The sequence below is a fragment of the Formica exsecta genome, unplaced genomic scaffold, assembly GCF_003651465.1.
Source record: "Formica exsecta isolate Colony F162 unplaced genomic scaffold, ASM365146v1 scaffold196, whole genome shotgun sequence".
Taxonomy (NCBI): domain Eukaryota; kingdom Metazoa; phylum Arthropoda; class Insecta; order Hymenoptera; family Formicidae; genus Formica; species Formica exsecta.
In genome coordinates this window covers 45,576-66,003 of record NW_021849259.1, presented here as the reverse complement: position 1 = coordinate 66,003, position 20,428 = coordinate 45,576, and the positions used below count along the sequence as shown (strand labels likewise).

Here is a 20,428-nt window from a genome sequence, read left to right as displayed (position 1 = left end):
TAATATATAATATAACATTTTATTTTTTTTCTCTACAAAGTTGCTATACAAATAAATGCATCTAAAAAGCTCAATCTGACAAACTGGTATGTCTGTACAAATTTTTTTCAAGAGCTACTGATGAAAGATTTATTTATATATTAATCCATTTAATTAATTCATATTTCGTGAAGACTAGATAATCATAATTAACAACATGCTGAAACATCTAAGCGCTCGCTGGAGCACAATCTCTATTGCTCCAGAAATCCTCGAGTCTCGTGTAGACTTTTGGTGCGATGGAGTTGTAGTGCAGGGCCTCGCAGACGCGACAATAGTGCCTGGATATGCTGCCGAAGTAGCCGTGCTCGTTAATCACCCGGTAACGATCGCGCCACTCGTGATACTCGATGTATCGCTTATTGTCGCGGTCCAGATACTTGAGATAATCGGCGAGCGCATCCGCGCTAGCAAATTCGTCCGTGTGAAGAAAGGAGTGCGGTGGCAACAATCGCTGACAGTCGTATCGCGACGCTCCCATTATTATCGGGACCGCGAGTTTGCCGTACGCGTTCCAGAACACCTTCTCCGTCAGGTATTCCCGGCAATTGGAGTTCTCGAACGACAGGTAGAACTTGTATGCGTTCAAGGCGGCGCAGTCCCGATCGAAGTGGCCCGGACAGACGGTCCTGTTGCCGTCCAGGCATTTCCCGAGAATGTCCAGGTCGTCGCCAAGCAATGACTTGAGTGCTTTCACGTAGGACCATCGTCCGTTACGACCACCGCAGTTGCTGCCCATTACGGCGACTAGTTTGGTCTTTGTAGTCTTCACGATGACGTTCCAGTGTCTGATGTTGTCATTGGAAACATTATCAGGGGTTCGTACCGTTCTTCCGTAGGGAACCGGTACATCGCTGTCCATTCGATAGGACATGGACCAATTGAACAGATTGTCGTAGTCCGATAATCTCTGCCTGCCGTACAGAAAAGTGTGAAAGGGCGACTCGTCCGTCAGAAAGATCCACCGTTGATCCGCTCGGCTTCTCACTGGCAGCTCCGAAGGACTCTTCGTGAAGTGCAAATGAAACACTACGGCGTCTGCTCGGTGCAAATCCTTTTCGTCATAGCTCAGCATACAATTCCTCACAGAACATCGTTCCCAGGGTGAAAATCTAAAACATATAATTTCATAAATTTTCGTCGATATTACCCTCTTATACAAAGAATAAGTCATACAATAGTGCTTTTTTATCGATCTAAACGAAATATAATTCTTTCAGCTCACAAGATCGACATAACTAATCCGATTGAAATCGATTTATTTTCTCGCAAGTGATGAATTTCAAGATAAATGATCATGGCTGATAAAAAAGAAAGAAAGATAAGGAATAACTAACTTGTTCTTCGTGAAACGCCGGATGTGTCTACGTTCCAGGAATGGCCCATGTTTCCAGATCAGAATCAAGTAATTTCTATCAGTGATGTTGGACCGCGGCGGTGGAGTTTCTTCCGGCGCCAACAACCATTTTCCAAGAAGAGTCATATTACCTATCTAATAGAAACACATGTCACGATGCTTATCCAACGCTCTCTCAAGTTTCTTTTTCAATCTATCGATTAAAAAAAAACGTATATTCTATACCGTGAAAAAATAAAATGGTAAGTCGGTGAAAAACCCAAGATTCTACCTGCTTGTCGGTGAAGCCTCTCTCTAGGAGATATTTATCAAAGGACATCATCCTCGTAGCGTTAGACAGTCTCGGAGTGTATCTTCCATCTTCTTCCTTTGTTTCTCTTACGAATGTCTGTTTTTTCCGAGACGCGGGGTATCTTCTGTCAGCGGCGAGGAAATCCGGAAACAGCAAGAGTACACAGAAGGTCGCAGCCATTGTACAGATGAACAGGACGAACGCGAACCGCGCGAGTCTCGAAAACTGCATAATGCATTCATTCTATACAAACTGTAGAGAAACTACTGTTGGAGCATATTGAGGATCTTTGAGTCTTACAGCGGCCGATGATGTCTTTCTTGTACACGTTTCAGCGATATCTTATCAAACTAATTATGTGCCAACAGGACAAACGGAGCGGCGGAGGCGATACCTGGCAACCCCGTTTCGTATACAGGGTGTCCCAGGATTTATTCGACAAACTGCGGGAGCATATTCTACAAATGGAAATAAGAAAAAAATATTATATGAAGTTTGGCTAGAGAAATGCCTTATTACAAAACTATAAGCAAATATTGAAACGGAACATGAAATAGGTAACCACGGATTTTCCAACGCGTTTAGTGCAGAATACGAAAGATAGAACGTGTTTATCTTATCTTATCTATGTGTACTCATATCATCACGTTTACTATTTTTAAAAGATTCGGTATGATTATTACTTTTACATCAATAGCTGTTAGATCTCAATCGTTATATAAATTAGCAATCCTAACAACACACTTGTTCAAAAGACGTCCAGAGGACATCCAGAGGATATTTTATATCCTTTGAAAACACTCTTGGCATTTTAATGGTAGTTCCCTAACACAGAGGATGTAAAACATCCTTTGAGTGTTCTCTGGACGTTTTTGGAACATATGTGTTGTTAGGGGACTACCGTCAAGATGCCAAGAGTGCTTTCAAATGAGGAATACATCACTGATATACACTGATTCTGTATGAAAGGTGTAATATTTCAAATGGAATATTGCAGCAATGTATCAGAAATATTACATGCCGAGTGGGAATGGAAAATCGGTTACCTATTTCATGTTCTGTTTATCAATATTTGCTTATAACTTTGTAATAAAGCATTTCTCTAGCCAAACTTCATATAATATTTTTTTCTAATTTCCATTTGTAAAATATCCTCCCCTAGTTTGTTGAGTAAACCCTTGGAACAATCTGTATAAAATCTTTGCGTTAAATTTTTTTTCCTTCTTTTTGATTATTAATTGTAATTTGAAATTTGACTGCAACTGCAAATATTGTGTATGTCAAGTTTTAAAATTCCAATCTAATCTTTATATATTTATATCCATGCTAAAGATGGACCAAAAAACGCGGTCCGAAACATTTTTAATGCACATTACTTAATAAAAATTTAATAAGTTCGCGCACCGATGGCCGCGCTTTGGCTCTTATCTGCCAGTTTCCCACTTGACCGTTAAATTTTTTTGTTGCTTTCGTATTGTTTCTTTCTTAAACAATTATCTTCTATAAAGAGGAAATGCGATTTTAAGAGGGACAATTTAATCTGACCGAACAGGTTCTCTAGACTTTAGGTATTTGTAATAATGTTTACAAGCTTTTACCTCTATGCAGGCAAACTTTTCGAACTTTCTTCATCTCGCGTCTTATTACGTTTCAATTAATCGTCATTTATAAATTTTACATAGTGAAATATGGAACCGACCGAATGCAAAGTAGAAAGTTGCAACCTTACGTGTAGAAATAAGATATCGATGTTAATTAACAAGAACTAATCACACCGCAATTATCACGTTCTCTCTCGATGAAGATGCACTGTTGAAGGACGGATGATCGTTGTTGACAGAGCTCGCGAAGAGAAATGACTTGGATGATGAAGAAAGTCGCGGATGCACTCTCGCATGGTGCAACACAAGGATACACGTCGACACGCGACTGACCGTTGATCCCGATTGTCTTGGTTAGCCAAGCGTGACCACCGTCCTCCAGTCTTAGACCGTCGTTTACCAGTGTCCGGCTACCGGTTGTCGTATTGATATATAGACGTCAGTAGATCTGTAAATGTCAAACGCGTCTTTGCACGCGCCTCTTGTCAACCAGGATAAAACGATCGATCGCGTTTCTTGACTAACGAAACTAGTTGAAAGTCTGGGAATGATTTGGTTGATTCTAAATCGATCGATTGATCTTAAATATCAGCAGTGCAGAGATAAAGATGAGATTCTATATTTTTCTTTATCTGTAATAGAGATATAGATAAGTTATATTGATTATCTTTTTGCTATGTGGACATTTTAGAAAGGCTTGACTATTGCAAATTATTTTCCCTGCGATCTCTCTTTCTCTTTTGCCACTTGATTCTTTCTAATAATTATTTTTGTCGCTTATTAAGATATCTAGAAAGACAGAAAATAGAGAGGAATAACAAATTTATTGCATTGAAAGTTAATAATAGCTTTAAACTAGAATCCTAGAATATCATTATTATTATTATATTATATTTATTATTATTTATTATTATTATTATCATTATCATTATTATTATTATTGATATTCTAGGACTCCTAGCTTTTTAACTAATATAAATAATTTATTAATTTTTTATACAAACACAAGAAGAGGCGAAGTTGAAGCTCTCTGGAAGTCCACGTATCTTGTTTTCGAGCATAATCGCGCGTGATATTATTACGAGTGATTTATCAGGCTATTAAACAACGCGTGTAATGTTTTCGCCTCGTTCGCCATTTGGCCGGAACGCGTTTTATAGTAGCCGCTCGTTTGATGGAAGCGATATAATTGATACGTACTATATGTGTACTTATTACGTACTTTAATAAGTTTGATTGCGATGCTTAAGATATGATTTATTATAATTATTAATTTATAGACACTTATCTTTTATTTGTATCGCTTTGTATATATCTTCACCCTTATAACTGATGAATTTTACTTTTCTCTTATACCTTGTGTTACCAACGGGGGGGAAATTTATGGACTTTGCTACGTAGTTCTAAAACGCAGGCAGGATTGTTGACTAAAGCCGACAATGTAGAGGATCTGTAATAATTTGAAGTTACAGATGATGTATATAAAAAGGAGAGATTGTGAAAGATCTTTGAAAATTGGAGTAGCACATGCCGGAATCCCTGAGTATTCGTGAACAACATAATTATGTCCTCCAAATATCTTTGGCTATTGCTGTTATTAGGAATCGCGTATTTTCTACAGTCGCGCAATTTGATCAGGGAAATCAAATTTCACTTGATGGATGGAACGTGGTTGAATATAGTTGACACGATATATCTTGGATTAAATAATAATGCCTTTGGCAAAGAGCAAAAGATATTCACTACGAGTGAATTGAAACAATATACAAATCTGGAGAACGGTCTATATCTCTCGATTTTGGGCCAAGTTTTTGATGTGACTAAAGGTGAAAAGCATTACGGACCCGGGGAAAACTACAATGCTTTTACCGGTAAATATTTCTTACATTGAAAGATGTATCATATATTGACCAATATGTATATATGGTATTATTTGTTTATAGGTCGCGACGCTTCCTTGGCATTTATTACTGGAGAATTTGACAACGAAGGTTTAACAGATGATATATCTAGCTTGTCTGCGCAACAAGTTAAGGCACTGGATGATTGGTTGCAATTTTATAAGGCAAACTATATTTACAAAGGTACAGTTACTTAAACTACATCAGGGACATAAGAGTAGTTGATCCACTTCAAAATAATTTTACTCTAATAAGAGCCAAAAGAGAATCTTTCAAAATATTTTATCAACTTATGCAGCGAGAATAAGGAGAAAGGTATATTCTATTTATTGCGCAAAAAGAGAGAATTGTGCATGATATTTAATACATGAACATTGCATGAGGTGGATCAATTTGCAAACATATAACACTTTCTAAAATATTTTGTTTGTTTTTCAGGAAAATTATATGGCAGATATTATAATCAAGACGGCAGTCCAACTGCAGAGTCTTATAAAGTACAAGAAAAACTACTAATTGCTAAAAAGGAAAAGTCACTGGAAGAGAAACAGAAAAGAATGTTTCCACCCTGTAATATAGAATGGAATCCAGAAATTGGTACTTTATTCTGGTGTACCGAAAAGAGGTAAGAATTTGTTTATGGATTATATATTAACAATCTTTTAATATTGAAGAAAAAACTAAAAAAGAAAATACAATTTTTTTTTCTTAAAGACACGATTACATGATCTATTTTATATTTAACAGTGGTGGAATTGACAGAGATTGGGTAGGAGTACCAAGAATGCTGTTTGAGACTGCGAATACACAAAGCACATCTAGATGCGCCTGTGTCAAACTGGACAGTATGGAATACGAAGAGAATAAAGCTAGATTAAGAGAATACAATGGCTGTGCAAAATATGAGACAAAATGTGTTCTAAAAAAAAAGTTGTAATATGACACAGTATTAATTAAAATACTACGTCTGTCAGATCAGGGGATCAGATATATTCAGATTTTATATTTATACAATATTACAATATATATGAAAGTTTAGATTTAAGATATTATCTCTACACAATTTTTTGTATTTTTTAATAATTTTATATTCATTACAGAATTAGTGCCTTTAGTTTATAAAAGTACAAATAAAATAATTATATAAAGATATAAATATATGATACTCCCTCTCTCTGTCTTTTAGAGCAACTATTTTTTAAAATAGATACAACTTACAAGACTCTTATTACATATGTAAGATAATATCAATATATTAATTATATCTATACAACAAAACATACATATACAGCATTCACAAAAACAAAATATTTCGTTTTTAAAAAATGGTTTTTTACTTAAACTTTCAATTTATCAGTTCTTCTATTTTATATTTAAGAACAATGTCACTTACATAAGTTACACATAGCATTTTATTTAAAAGAAAATTTTTCTTTCTTAAATTTTCAATTTATCAGTCTCTATTTTATTGTTAAGAATAATGTGTCTTCTTACATAAGTTACATAAGTTCAATGTTTATAAAAAATATTTATTTTAATTATTATTTAAATATGTAAGTATATATATATATATGTTGAATTTTTAAACTAAACTACAAATGCAATATGTGGTACAAACATTTTGTTTAAAGAAATATAAAGTATATTATTAATCCTCACATTATGAATATATTTCTCTCTCTCTCTCTCTCTCTCATTACATATTAATGAAAATGGGATAAATCGCAAATATGCAAATTTAAATATGATTATCACACATTTATGGTCCTTGTGATTTGTATATCAGCACATATCTATATAATGCACAAATATTGATCCAAAAAAATTCATATCATATAATATTTTTAATAAAAAGATGGCAAAAATTTTCACATCTAAATTAAATATTATTGTGATAACATTGATATCTCTTTTCGTTTATGCACAATTCCTTTTATAGATTTATGCAAGTATAGAAGGAGATAACATAAAATCCTGAAATAAAACAGTATACTTGCAGGAACTGAAGAGATTGGATTATTAATATTCAAACACAAGAAGAACTTTGTCCAATCTTGTCAATCTTTTCCAAGAGTTCTTTATCAATCATAATCGGTCCTTTTTCAAGAATTTGTATACTAGTCACATAACTTTTCATTATATCACCCCTCACTACATGCTTAATCTTAGATCCAAAAACTTTCTTTACTTTTGCGCGTCTCTTCTTTGCCTTGGAAGCTGTTTGAGAGAAGAGTAACATTCTTTTAAATCTCTTTGCACTCATGCGCATACCAATATCATCGCCTGCAATATCGCTCTCTTCATATATTGTTTCAAGATCAATTTTCTTATTTATTTTTTTATCCAAGTAATACTCCTTTATGTTTTCTTCCTCTACGTCCATCTCTGAAACCTTCCTCTTTTTTGGTTTGAGGCTACATCTTGCAAATAAATATATAAGGTGCTATAGATGTGAAAGATGAACATATATTACAATTTGATGTTAAACTATTACCTTCTATTAAGAACATCTGTTTTAGCAGCAGATTTGGGCATCCTTTTTCTAAGAATCCTCTTGGTAGATTCTGTAGGCGAAGAGTTAATATCTATACTAAGCTTTGCTAAATCAGCTGTTACCACGGGTAAAGCTGTATTGTTGAAACAATCCACTTTAGAGATTCTAAAAGATAAAACAGTTCTTAAATTTCTAATCTTCCTTAAATAATTTTTAGTTCTCTTAAAAAACAATATTGCAATACATAAAATAACATAGTTGTAATTTTTTCTCATTAAGTAGAAAATTTATGAAGCAGGCAAAAAAAGAACTGAAATTTATAAGATTTACACAGAATATCTCCTTTTTAATATATCTTTCTTTTAAACTTACGTATTATCTGTTTGTCCCTCATCCATTTTCGAGATGTTACGAAGATGTCGCAAAATATTCTCTTCAAACAATATCAAACTTTTCGTTTCAAACAAACGTTCTTTGAATCGTCTATCAAACCATGTCAGACTTCCCTTATCGAAAATGTATACAGCATCTTCAACAATCTTTCATTTTCATACAAATAAAACGTACACTAAAAGACGATAAACAAAGGACGGTTCTTCCAGGTTCTTTTTAGAGTCCAATCATAGACATATATAAAAATATATAAACGAAGCCTTTTCTAAAATGAGCAAAGGATTCGCGGTAAAGGGGGGAGGTACTAGCAAATTATGGGGCATTCACCAATTGCCACAGATTTCTATATATTATACCTACTAATATAGATTAATACACACTTCCATTCTTACTTTCTACATATATACTTATATATATCACCTACCACCATGGGCGCGTTCCACTTAATGCCCGTAACGCTCACGGTAGCGGGTAGCATTTTATTCTTGTGCTTGACCAAAAATTAAACAAAGACAGATGATGCTCGCGAGCGTTGCGGTCGTTAATAGAACGCGCCCATATCAGCAGTCCAGTATAATAATCTGTGCCAATCATAGGCTGCGGTCGGGAAGACGCTAGAAATGCTTCGAAGCGTTTGATTGACCAATCAGGGCAAAGAGAGTAAAGATTTCTTTATTCTAATTGGTTAATGCAATGCTTCAAAGTATCTCTAGCATCTTCTCGACCGCAGCCTATATAAAATATAGCCGTGTTGCAGTCTAGTATATTATATATTATATATATTATATATTAGCACGGACGTTTCGCAGTCCTCCTCCTCTGATGGTCAAGAGTCTACATTGATACCTTGTAAGACCGTTTTAATTACTTTCAAGGGCCAATCGCTCCCTGGATATATACATTTGTTTATGGTTAGGCATTCTGTCGAGCCTTTCGTAACAAAAACTTCGCTCTGCTTCACATGCCTTCATTATGGGCACTTGAAGGCCCAATGCAAGGGACATCCCCGTTGTCAGCATTACGGGGAGAGGGCGCATGAGGATAGGTAAAAATAATTCCTTTTAATAAAAAATTTTATCATTTTGCAAATGGATCATTTTGAAGTCGGATTTTCTGTTATCATGAGTCACAATTAATTATTGAATCGGTGTTTCTGCAATTGAAATTCAGTTGTTAAAAACAAATATACGAATTCTCCGCAGAGGGTCCGCCTTATATCCCCGCTTGACCGCTTTCTACTTCCAGGTTGGCTCGCTCGACCTTCGCCGCGTAGCGGCGCCGCCCGAAACTACGCGCGGACGCGCGAGCACGTGTCCGCCAAGTTGCGGGTCGCACTATTGTATCGCGGATTATGTTTAATGTGACGACCTACGGCAGCCACAATATCCATTCGATTATTCGTGTTTATTTGGATTGACAACAATATGGATTAGAATGTAATGATTTTAGATTGGAAATAATCCGCGAAAGCGATATTAAAACCGATTATAATTCGTTCGGAATTAAAATCGATTACTTTTTAATCCGGGCGCGGATTGAACCAATTAAAACCGATTAAAACCGATTAAAACGGATTATGTTTTAATCGGTTTTATGCGACCATTTTCGGCAGGGAACTGCAAGGGTCCTCACAGAACCACTAGTTTGAGCTGTCCGGAATACAATATTCAGAGAAGGATTAGAGAACTTGCGGCGTACGACAATATTCCTCTCGCGGAGGCTAGAGGTCGCATTCGGGGCTGCTCAGCAAGCAAGACTCCTGGCCCTTCATTTAATATCGGCGAATTTCCGTCTTTGTACAATCCTCCTTCCCCTCCCTCGTCCTCTCACCCGCGCCCTTCCTCTTCCTCGTTGCCCTCCTCCTCCTTTCCGTCATCATTCTCGAGCGTCCTGCACTCAAAAGTTCCATCTAAAGGAAATGCTTCCGCGGCGCCTCCTTCTCTTCTTCCTCCCCCTCTACCCCCTTCTCCTTTCTCAGCTCCGTCTTTATCCCATCCAAATCATAAATGTTCCACTAAAGACTATAATAATAACAACGGCAACGCTTCTTCCTACCCTTGCTCCTTCCAAAAAAATAAATCTCATCGAATATTTAGCTCTCCCCCTAATCACAACTCCCTCCTCATATCCCCCCATGGAAGGCTCCCTTCCTCTACGGATGAGAAGGCGGATTTTCGCCGTCCTCATTTTTCTGCCCCGTATCCCCCTTCCTCTCATCTCTCTAATTTTAATTCTAATCTCAATTTAGAACTGTGTGACCAGCTCTTTGGTCTTTTTAATGTCCTAATGGAAAATCCTCCTATCCTTAGGCTGTTGGGCCTTTATGACTCCGTTGCCGAGTTTCTCAGCTCACTCCTCCAATCATTGAATTCGCGAGACTAAGCCTCTAATCCCGTGCCCTCAAATGTCTAGTTCGGCACGAGATCGTCTTTCTCAGCATCCTCTAAGGATCCTTCAATGGAATTGTCACTCTCTGATGAATAAGATTGATCCTTCCTACACCCTATTCCAGGAGTTTGATGTTTTAGCCCTATCCGAGACCTGGCTCAGCCCCGACTCCTACTTAAACATTTCTAATTTTAATGTATTCCGGACGGACTCTTTATTGCGGAATAGCGGAGGTTTGCTCCTGGCCGTTCGCAGGTCTGTTCCGTATAGTCTTATGGAGATCGGTGTCCGGTTTGGCGGGGGTTTGGACCTTGCTAAAACATTTCAGCAATATTTCGGTAATATTACTGAAATATTTCTGAAACATATTCCAAGTAGCGAACTGACGTCATAATGACGGTAAATTTTGGTCACAAAATGATCACTTAGATATCCTAAGTTAGGTCTCATGAGATCCGAAAATGATGTCGATATGTCACATCCACGAGACGTCATTTTCTGATGTTTGTTTGACGGCAAAACTAAAATCAATTACAGTAATAATATATAACAATATACATTAATGTGATATATATTATAGATAAATTTAAATAATTTAATTTATAAAATTAAAGATTTTATTTATATGGAAGTTAATTTCTGTTTTATATTTTAAGCAGATAATAACAAAAATAATTATAATATTATTAACCGCATTTTGCAGACTTTATATACGCTCATGACAGAAATTTGAATACGGGTATAGACAGTGAATAGCGCGCCGCATAGCGGTAAGCAAATAAACTATAACCTTAATACTAGTTACAAAAGGACTTTCTGAAAGATTTCAGAAATATTGCAAATGCAATATTTTAAAAAACATGATACAGGTACATTTCCGAAATATTTTGGATGCAAAGTTACAATTGAAATATTAATAAAATATTTCTGTACCATTTCCGAACATTACAGTATTTCAGCAATATTACATGCCGAGTGGGCTGTCATCGACTTGTGCGAGTGGAGTGTGCTTGACGATACATATCTTAGCGACCATTTTCCGACAGAAATCAGATTTAACTGCTACGTTATAAAGAGGAAATTTTTCTCCCATAGAATTAGACTGACTGCGACTGGGAGGGAGCAATTCGCCGAGAGCTTGAGTGATGGCTTGTGCGTCCTTAATGAATCCTTAAGCAACCCTGCGTTAAACGCGGAAAATAGATATGAGATTTTTACCCGTCACTTGAGGAGCTGTCTGCTTCGGAAAGCGGGGAGAGGTCCCTCTGAGGAACCCTCTCGTCACCACAAAAAACGAACTACTTTGCTGGCCCCCTGGTGGAATGACTTTTGCCAGGCGGCGGTTGACCTCAGACGTGAGCTTCTCTCTATTTTCAAGAGGTCTCCCTCATATTCTAATTTTCTTGCTTTTAAAAAACAGGAAGCTATTTCTAGACGCATCTTAAAATCTTATTTGCAGATTCTTCTTGACATCTACAATGAGCTTCTGGAGGATGGTCTCTTCCCGGCCTCGTGGCATCACTCCCTGGTCTTTCTTATCCCAAAATCCACCCCGGGAAAATATCGGCCTATTTCTCTCACCTCTTGCCTTTTGAAAGTTCTGGAGAAGCTTATTCTGACTCGTTTGGACTGGTGGGTGGAATTCTCGGGGATTCTCCCCCCTTTTCAGTTTGGATTCCGTAGAGGGAGGTCGTGTTCTGATAACTTGGGTGTCCTGACGACTGATGTTCATGGTGGGTTTGTCTCGGGACGATCAACGGCGTGTCTGTTTCTGGATGTCCAGGGGGCGTTTGATAATGTCGTCCCTAATATTTTGGTCAGGGATCTCGTTGACATGGGACTCCCCCCGAAAATTTGCTGGTTCATATGTTAACTAGTTAATTATAGAAATATCCAATTTGTCTTCAACGGCGAGATTTCCCCTCACTTTGTTTCGGATAAGGGAGTTCCACAGGGCTCCATATTGAGCCCTCTTTTATTTAACTTGTACATCTCTGGCTGTAAACAGTATCTCTCTCGCGACTGTCGGATCGTTCAGTTCGCGGACGACATTGCGCTCTATACCGGATCTTCTGATCCCAAGATCGCCCTCAAATCCTTGGAAAGATTGGTTGATGGCCTGTCGCGGTTTTTGTTTGCTAGGGGTTCGTCTGTCTCCCCGTCTAAGTCGGCCCTTATGGTATTTACCAAAAAAAGAGTCAATCTCTTGAGTTTTTCAATCGAGCTGAACGGCATTGCTATTGGTTCGGTCCAATCGCATAAGTTCCTTGGTATCTATCTTGATCCCGCTCTCAGCGGCAAAACTCATGCCCTTTATCTGGTGAACAAGTGCGGGAAACTTTCCAACATCTTGAAGTCGCTGAGGGGGGTGTGGTGGGGAGCGGACCCCAGGACCATGCTCTGCGTTTTTAAAGCCCTTGTTCGGGGCTCCATTGAATATGGCTCTTTTATATTTCCCTTGCATAATTCTGGTCTAGTGGAACTCTTGGAGAGGACTCAGCGTAGGGCCCTCCGATACTGTATGGGCCTGCGACAGACTACCCCTACTAATGTGGTTTATGCGGAGTCGGGCATTAGTCCAATTAGACATCGTTTTACTTTTTTGACATCGAAATTCATTTTTCGATCTTTTGCACTTAGAGACAATCTTCTTATTGAAAAGCTCTATGACCTTCAGGCCGCCCTTTTTAACAATAACAAATATAATCTGTTCAACAGATTCCTTCTATATAGAGCCTTTTGCCTGAATAAAGATTACAAGCGCAGAATCGCCTCTTTTTCTAGGGTTCCTATGCATCTTTTCTCTTATGAAACCTTATCTTTTATTCCAACCTCCGAGGTTACCCCTCCCCTTGTGGTGGAGGGGATTCGCCAGGCGCCGTTTCCTCAGCTTACTTTTCAGTCGTCCTTGCCCCATCTCATTGATGCCAGACACCTAATCTTCACGGATGCTTCCAAGAAGGAACCTGGGGATTGTGTTGGCATTGGAGTCTTTTCGCCGTCTCTCCACATTCAAAAAATGTTTAGGGCTGACTGTGGCTCCTCTGTATTTTCAGGTAAATGCATGGCCATCATTCACGCGATGGAATACATCCTTGAAAATGGTGTTAACAAGGTGACGATATTCTCGGACTCCCGCAGTGTGATAGATGTCATCTCTTCCTGCAGAATCGACAGGGATTACAGCTACCTCGTCCTTGTTCTCAAAAATAAGCTGAGGTCGGCCTCTCTCCAGGGCATTGATGTCATTTTAACATGGATCCCCGCGCATGTGGGTATCCTGGGCAACGAGACAGCGGATCTCCTTGCTGGGCGGGCTGTGAGGGAGGGTGAGCCTTCGGAGTATCTCCCTCCCCATACGGACTTCTACTCACTTGCTCAAGATAGATATATTAAGACTACAGGGGACTTTCTTGCTTCCCAGGCGGGTCGGAAGGGCTCCCGGTACTTTGGACTGTATCCATCTTTTTCGCCTAATGCATGGTTTTGCAACCAGTCTCTTGATCGCATTGGGGTGGTGACTGTCGCACGAATTCGTTCTAATCATTATAATCTAAACTATAGTCTTTTTAAGTGCAACATTGTGGACTCCCCCGCATGCGACTGCGGGGCTCCCCAACAGGATATTGACCATGTCCTTTGGTCTTATCCGCTGCTCTCCGCACAGCGTGGCTCGCTCCTCTCTGCCGTCGAGCGAAGCCTTGGAGTACCTCCCCCCTATGACATCTTTAAGCTTTTAAAATTTCCGTCCTATAAAATTGTCGCTCCTATTGTTTCCTTCCTGCGCTTGAATGACATTTCAATCTGACTCGACGAATTGAAGCCTTGCTTTGGCGCGCATGCGCAGTGTTTTCATCCTCATAAACTAAGTTGAGATGGCTCTCTGGCAGCATGAACAGTGATGTACTCTGTTCCTTGCCAATAAATAGAAGAAGAAGAAGAAGTATATTATATCGAAGTCTGTGTTACCGACACTTTGTGCACATAGCACAGAACCGAACCATAATTTGTGGACATAGCTTGTTATCCGCTGGGAAGTTTCATGGAAATGGCTATGTAGTTCAATGTCCACGTTTTATGGACATAGAGGCGTTTTGAATACGGATTCTACATTCCATCTAAATCAAGGATCAGGGAATCGAGGGGATTATACCCCTTTCGGGCTTCTCTCTGCTATGATACAAGCTGATACTGATTCGTTCAAGTGATATCGAGTGGCTTAGGATGTTGCATTCGTTGTTTTACTCTAATTTTGTATGAATACAAGAATTGCATATAACTGAAAATATGAAAAAAGAAAAAACGGGTGATACCAGCCGTCCATATAAATTATAAGTATCTTTTTTGAAATGACACTGGTGAAAAATGCTCAAAATGTTTAAATGCTCAATAAAGGCTTTTTTCTTGTTATATTTGCGTTTCGAAAAGTTCTTAAGTCAATATTCACTGAAATTATGTTCATTTGTCATATATCTCTAATTGTGAGCATTTTACAGAAAATACAAAATGAATAATCATGCAATATATTTAAGAATGAATAAAAATTATATTCTTAGAAAAATTATATACTAAAAATTATATTTATGATTCCATCGTGCCACTTCTATTGAAATAATTATTGATTGATACTTTACAGCTCATCAGATAGTAAGCTTGACAGGGATAAGTTTCCAAAGGAAAAGCATAATTGGATTTGTTGAATTGACAATTATTCCACTGCGAGATACATTAAGGCTGATAAAACTCAATGCCAAACAATGCAGGATATATAGAGTATGCTTAAATGACACTTATGAGGCTCCTTTTCAATATTTTGATCCATTTCTGGATATTTGCCAAGGGGACAGTAAACAGTGAGTGATTTCTTTTTTCATAACTTAATATTACAAATTATTAATCTATACCTAATCTATAAAATCTTTATAGACGTTCCCTGGAATTTTTCTCAAACATGCATTTAGCAGCAGCTCAAAAAGTTGATCCTGATAACAATGCTGGGGAACTAGTAGTTCAAATACCGCCGGATGCAGCACACTTAGTCGCGGAAGGTCGGGGAATAAGAATTAGCATTGAATTTTCCTTGGAGCAGCCACAGGGAGGTGTACATTTTGTAGTACCAAATTGTGAAGGAACCTTAGCTGAGGTAAACTTTATTAGCCTCCATTAACAAAGTTGTATTAGACAGATTAATTCTTTTTTCATGTCAATAATGATTTCTTTTTAGAGAGGCGCACATATGTACACATACAGCTATGAAAATTCATCTAGATTATGGTTTCCATGTGTGGACAGTTTTGCTGAACCATGCACTTGGAAATTAGAATTTACCGTCGATGACTCGATGACTGCCATTTCCTGCGGAGATCTGGTTGAAGTTGTATATACACCTGACATGCGTAGAAAAACGTTTCACTATGTTCTAAATACTCCTGCATGTGCTCCAAACATTGCACTGGCAGTCGGGTAAATAAATTAAATAGAATCCATTAGAAAAAACACACATGATTTACAATATAATAATGTAAATTTTTTTTTTTTATAGACCTTTTGAGATCTTTGTGGATCCTTATATGCATGAAGTGACTCATTTTTGTTTACCTCAACTTTTGCCATCTTTAAAAGTGTCTGCGAAATACATGCACGAAGCATTTGAATTTTATGAAGAAATCTTGTCAAATCGATATCCATATTCTTGTTACAAGCAGGTCTTTGTTGATGAGATAGATGAAGACATCAATGCTTATGCTACTATGAGCATTCTAAAGTAAAACTAATATATTTATATATATATTTATATATTAAATTAGTAAAAGTAATATATTTATATATTTTTTATATATATTTAATGCTGTTACTCTCTATATTTTCTTCTGATAATTTATTTTTTTGCAGCACAAATTTGTTACATTCTACCGCAATTATAGATCAAGTATATATTACTAAGAAAGCAATGGCGCAAGCAATTGCAGAACAATTTTTTGGATGTTTCATATCTATGCACAATTGGTCAGATACTTGGCTGCCTAAGGGTATCTCTACATATCTAACAGGATTATATGCCAAGAAATGCTTTGGAAATAATGAATACAGAGAATGGATTCAATCTGTAAATAGTTACAAGTTATAACAATATATAATAATATATTTTATTCTTTTCAGAATATTTGTTATGCTTGTTTTGTTAAACTTTGTAGGAGTTACAAGAAGTTGTGAAATATGAAGAACAATTTGGTGGTATAATATTGGATTCATCTCAAGCACCAGCACCATTGCCCATTGCAGCCAATACTCCAGCACCTGCTCCTCGAGCTCCCGATCCCGGATTTTATTTTCCGATTAAAAATTTACATACAATGTCTCCTAGATACATTGAAGTTCTCCGCAAGAAGGCACATCTAATTATGAGAATGCTGGAACATAGAATTGGACAAGAACTGTTACTTCAAGTAAATTTTTTTTTTCTTCACCAACCACATAATAATAGATTGAATTGTCGATATCTAATTTTTTACAGGTATTTAATAAACAATTGTCTCTGGCAGCCAATGCTGCGCAACAAAAGATTGAATCTGGCCTATGGTCACATATGCTAATTAGTACAAATGTATTCGCTAAAGCGATCTTTACAGTGACAGGCAAAGATATGTCAGTATTCATAGATCAATGGGTCAGAACAGGAGGACATGCAAAATTCAGCTTAAGTTTTGTATTTAACAGAAAAAGGTGCTTTTCTATTTTAAATTAATTGCATATACTATCATTTCACTTACACTCTGTATGTATGTATATATATTAAAATATGACATATATACATAATATAGAAATACAGTGGAGTTAGAAATTAGACAAGACACTGCTCATCAAAGAGGAATCAGGAAATATGTGGGTCCGTTAGTAGTCAATATTCAAGAACTCGATGGTACCTTTAAGCATACTTTACAAATTGAAGGTACAATGGCCAGGGCGGATATCACATGCCATAGTAAAAGCCGTAGAAATAAGAAAAAGAAGATTCCATTATGTACTGGTGAAGAGGTTGATATGGATCTCTCTGCTATGGAGTAAGATAATTTTATTATAGACTTTACACGAATAATTGTAAAGACATATGAGAGTTGTATTATCTTTTTGCAAAAATCTTTTAAAAGAGTTAATTGCTTATTTATAGTGACTCCCCAGTATTATGGATCAGACTTGATCCTGAAATGACAATCATGCGCGCTGTGCAGATTGAGCAACCCGATTATCAATGGCAATATCAATTGAGACACGAGAGAGATGTTACTGCACAATTAGAAGCAATCGTAGCTTTGCAGCATCATTCAACACCTGCTACACGATTGGCATTGACCGATACAATCGAGAACGAACACTGTTACTATAAAGTTAGACTTCGCGCTGCTCATTGTTTGACAAAGGTCAGTCATTATTAAATATTTACTTATTTAATTCAATTTTACTTATATATATGTTTACAGGTAGCTAATGCTATGGTAGCAACGTGGGCGGGCCCACCGGCAATGTTAGCCATATTTAGAAAATTATTTGGATCGGCGTCCTGTCGACGAATTATTAAGCAGAACAACTTTTCGAATTTTCAACATTACTTTCTACAAAAGGTTAATATATATTTCGCAAGTTAACATATATTCCATACTTATGTATTGGGATTAAGAGAGATGTATATCTTAATTATAAAATTTTTTTCTGAACTTTGAATCTGTTTACAGACTATACCGGTTGCAATGGCGGGATTACGCAACGCCCATGGTATTTGTCCACCGGAAGTTCTGGCTTTCTTAATGGATCTCTTCAAGTATAATGACAACAGCAAGAATAGATATTCCGACAATTATTACAGAGCCGCGTTAATAGAGGCTTTAGGTGCGACTGTTACACCAGTTATCAGTGTGCAACAGGGGTATGACATTCGAATTTTTATTCATATACACTGTAGATCTGATTATGCGATAAAAATACTTGTATACATGTATATAATTGTGGAGGTGATTTTATCCGTCTGCAGTACTCTGCCAGATAAAGTTTATTGCGCCTTATTGCAAATAATTAGAGATATATAGGATGACTATTTAGAATCAAATCCAGGACTGTCGATTATCAACTAAAGCAATAGTTCTGATATAAAGCTAATTATCATCCCATCAGATATATTTTTTTATCATTACAGAATTTTTTGTCATTACAGAACAGCTATCACAGCAGAGTCTTTGTCAATTGACACAAAAGCCATTCTAGAAGAGGTCACAAGAAACTTGAACTTGGAAAAATTATTACCCTGCTACAAATATACTGTCAGTGTAGCTTGTCTGAAAGTTATACGTATTCTACAAAAGTTTGGTCATCTTCCAAGCAATCCTCATATTTTTAGGGCATATGCAGCTTACGGGCAATTTATAGGTAATATTTCAGACTTCAATAATTACATTGATATCTCTTTTTTTTTTTTAGTTGCCAATATTCTTGATAATTAATTGATATTTTTCAGACGTTCGAATCGCGGCGTTAGAAGCTCTGGTCGATTTTACTCGTGTAGATGGTAAGTGGGAGGACTTGGAATTCCTAATGGACATGGCGGAAATGGATCCGCATCCTGGTATACGTCATAGACTTGTACGCTTAATGGTAGAAAATCCACCATTCGAGAGAGCTCACAAACACCGCCTGGATAAACCAGATTTAGTTGACCGTATATGGAACTTGATCAAGTGCGGCAATACTTCAATTTTTCTTGTGTAAATTACTTTTCTTTTTTACATTACCAGTCAATTAATTAACATATAATTTTGTCATGTAGCGGTATGTTATCGCACGATGCAAAACTGCGTTGCGATTTAGTGGATTTGTATTATAGTCTGTACGGTACAAAAGTTCCATTTTGTCTTCCCATTCCCGAACTCGCGACGATTATGAAACCTAGGAAAGCTGGCCCACCAAGTCCTGAACGCGAAGTAAGATATTCATTCAACATTTTTACGTTTTATGCAATTATAAAATTTTCTTTATTGTAATACATTCTCTCTGCTTTAGGTGAAACCTGTACCAGTGCAACATGTAAGACACGAAACAATCGATGAAATTGAGAACTCACCTGGTCCGAACAAGAGAAAAGCATCTCCAAATAGGGATCCTACTGGTCCACCAAATTCAGCAGAGCATGGGACAGAAATAAAACGACAGAAGATAGCAAACAATGTATGAGAAATTAATTTTTTCTTTCTTCTCTTTTGTCATTGTTGGCATAAATCAAATCGATTTGTTCTTGTAGCAAGATGAACGGGGAATTCCGATACCTGGTGAAGGAAAAGTAAAATCCGAATACTATAGCGATAATTCTGCATCATTGCCTGGTATCATGGGAACTCCTGGTCCAGTAGGTTTCGAACCAGGGATGTTTAAAAAGGATCCAGACGAGCATAAACTAAAAAGTGACTCTGTTAATAAGGTATGTAAAACTTTTTGTATAGTAAAAGATATTTTTATACAATATATGATTATTTTTAATATGTTATAAATAAAAAATACTTTAAATTTGTCATGTATCACTATGCTTCTTACAGAGTAAAAAGAAGAAAAAGGATAAGAAAAAGCACAAACATAAACATAAGCATAAACATGATCATAAGCATAATAAGGAGAAGGAGAAGAAGGAAAAGGATAAGGGTAAAGATAAAGAGAAGGATAATAAAAAGGACAAGGATTCATCCGCTTTGAAAATAAAAGATGAGACTCTTAGTTCCGCTAGTTCCAGCCAAAGTCCAGAGCCAACTGTCACCAACGAGTTTCTTTTTCCCTAAGATTATTTGTTGCTGGAATATGTATTCTAAGTTTTTTTTAAAGTGCTATTACTGTTTATATCTTTTTATACATTTAAAATATTACAAAAATGTAAAGTGTATATAAGTAGAATGTAAAAATGTATAAGAGAGTTTCTTTATATATATA

The 20,428-nt window shown here is 36.9% G+C and overlaps 4 protein-coding genes across 14 annotated transcripts; 2 read left to right on the top strand and 2 right to left on the bottom strand.

The window, feature by feature from the left end:
* Window positions 1-5: 5 nt before the first annotated feature.
* On the bottom strand, window positions 6-3,903 carry LOC115234190 (glycoprotein 3-alpha-L-fucosyltransferase A-like). Of its 11 annotated transcripts, none has more exons than XM_029805009.1 (4): window positions 3,623-3,903; window positions 1,668-1,812; window positions 1,377-1,531; window positions 6-1,151 (listed from the first exon to the last, which is right to left on the bottom strand). In XM_029805009.1, the coding sequence occupies exons 2-4, from the start codon at window positions 1,716-1,718 to the stop codon at window positions 209-211; spliced, it is 1,149 nt and encodes a 382-aa protein (XP_029660869.1). In that variant the 5' UTR covers window positions 1,719-1,812; window positions 3,623-3,903; the 3' UTR covers window positions 6-208. The 11 variants fall into 11 exon arrangements, with proteins under 11 accessions (XP_029660869.1, XP_029660859.1, XP_029660863.1 ...); XM_029804999.1 differs by having other exon boundaries at window positions 1,668-1,954; window positions 3,604-3,901; XM_029805003.1 differs by having other exon boundaries at window positions 1,668-1,931; window positions 3,604-3,901.
* A 781-nt stretch (window positions 3,904-4,684) lies between these two features.
* On the top strand, window positions 4,685-6,338 carry LOC115234180 (neuferricin). Its single transcript, XM_029804981.1, has 4 exons — window positions 4,685-5,160; window positions 5,233-5,373; window positions 5,629-5,815; window positions 5,938-6,338. The coding sequence occupies exons 1-4, from the start codon at window positions 4,854-4,856 to the stop codon at window positions 6,125-6,127; spliced, it is 825 nt and encodes a 274-aa protein (XP_029660841.1). The 5' UTR covers window positions 4,685-4,853; the 3' UTR covers window positions 6,128-6,338.
* Window positions 6,339-6,838: 500 nt separating this feature from the next.
* Window positions 6,839-8,582, bottom strand: LOC115234181. Its single transcript, XM_029804982.1, has 4 exons — window positions 8,438-8,582; window positions 8,057-8,342; window positions 7,685-7,849; window positions 6,839-7,610 (listed from the first exon to the last, which is right to left on the bottom strand). Exons 2-4 carry the CDS (start codon window positions 8,080-8,082, stop codon window positions 7,217-7,219), a joined length of 585 nt encoding a protein of 194 aa, XP_029660842.1. The 5' UTR covers window positions 8,083-8,342; window positions 8,438-8,582; the 3' UTR covers window positions 6,839-7,216.
* A 5,998-nt stretch (window positions 8,583-14,580) lies between these two features.
* LOC115234186 (transcription initiation factor TFIID subunit 2) lies at window positions 14,581-20,409 on the top strand. Its single transcript, XM_029804990.1, has 18 exons — window positions 14,581-14,796; window positions 15,100-15,318; window positions 15,392-15,608; window positions 15,690-15,928; window positions 16,008-16,229; window positions 16,358-16,571; window positions 16,660-16,911; window positions 16,980-17,188; window positions 17,287-17,526; window positions 17,634-17,883; window positions 17,944-18,084; window positions 18,196-18,386; window positions 18,672-18,883; window positions 18,972-19,191; window positions 19,281-19,434; window positions 19,514-19,678; window positions 19,752-19,928; window positions 20,044-20,409. Exons 1-18 carry the CDS (start codon window positions 14,753-14,755, stop codon window positions 20,278-20,280), a joined length of 3,603 nt encoding a protein of 1,200 aa, XP_029660850.1. The 5' UTR covers window positions 14,581-14,752; the 3' UTR covers window positions 20,281-20,409.
* The last annotated feature ends 19 nt before the right edge of the window (window positions 20,410-20,428 follow it).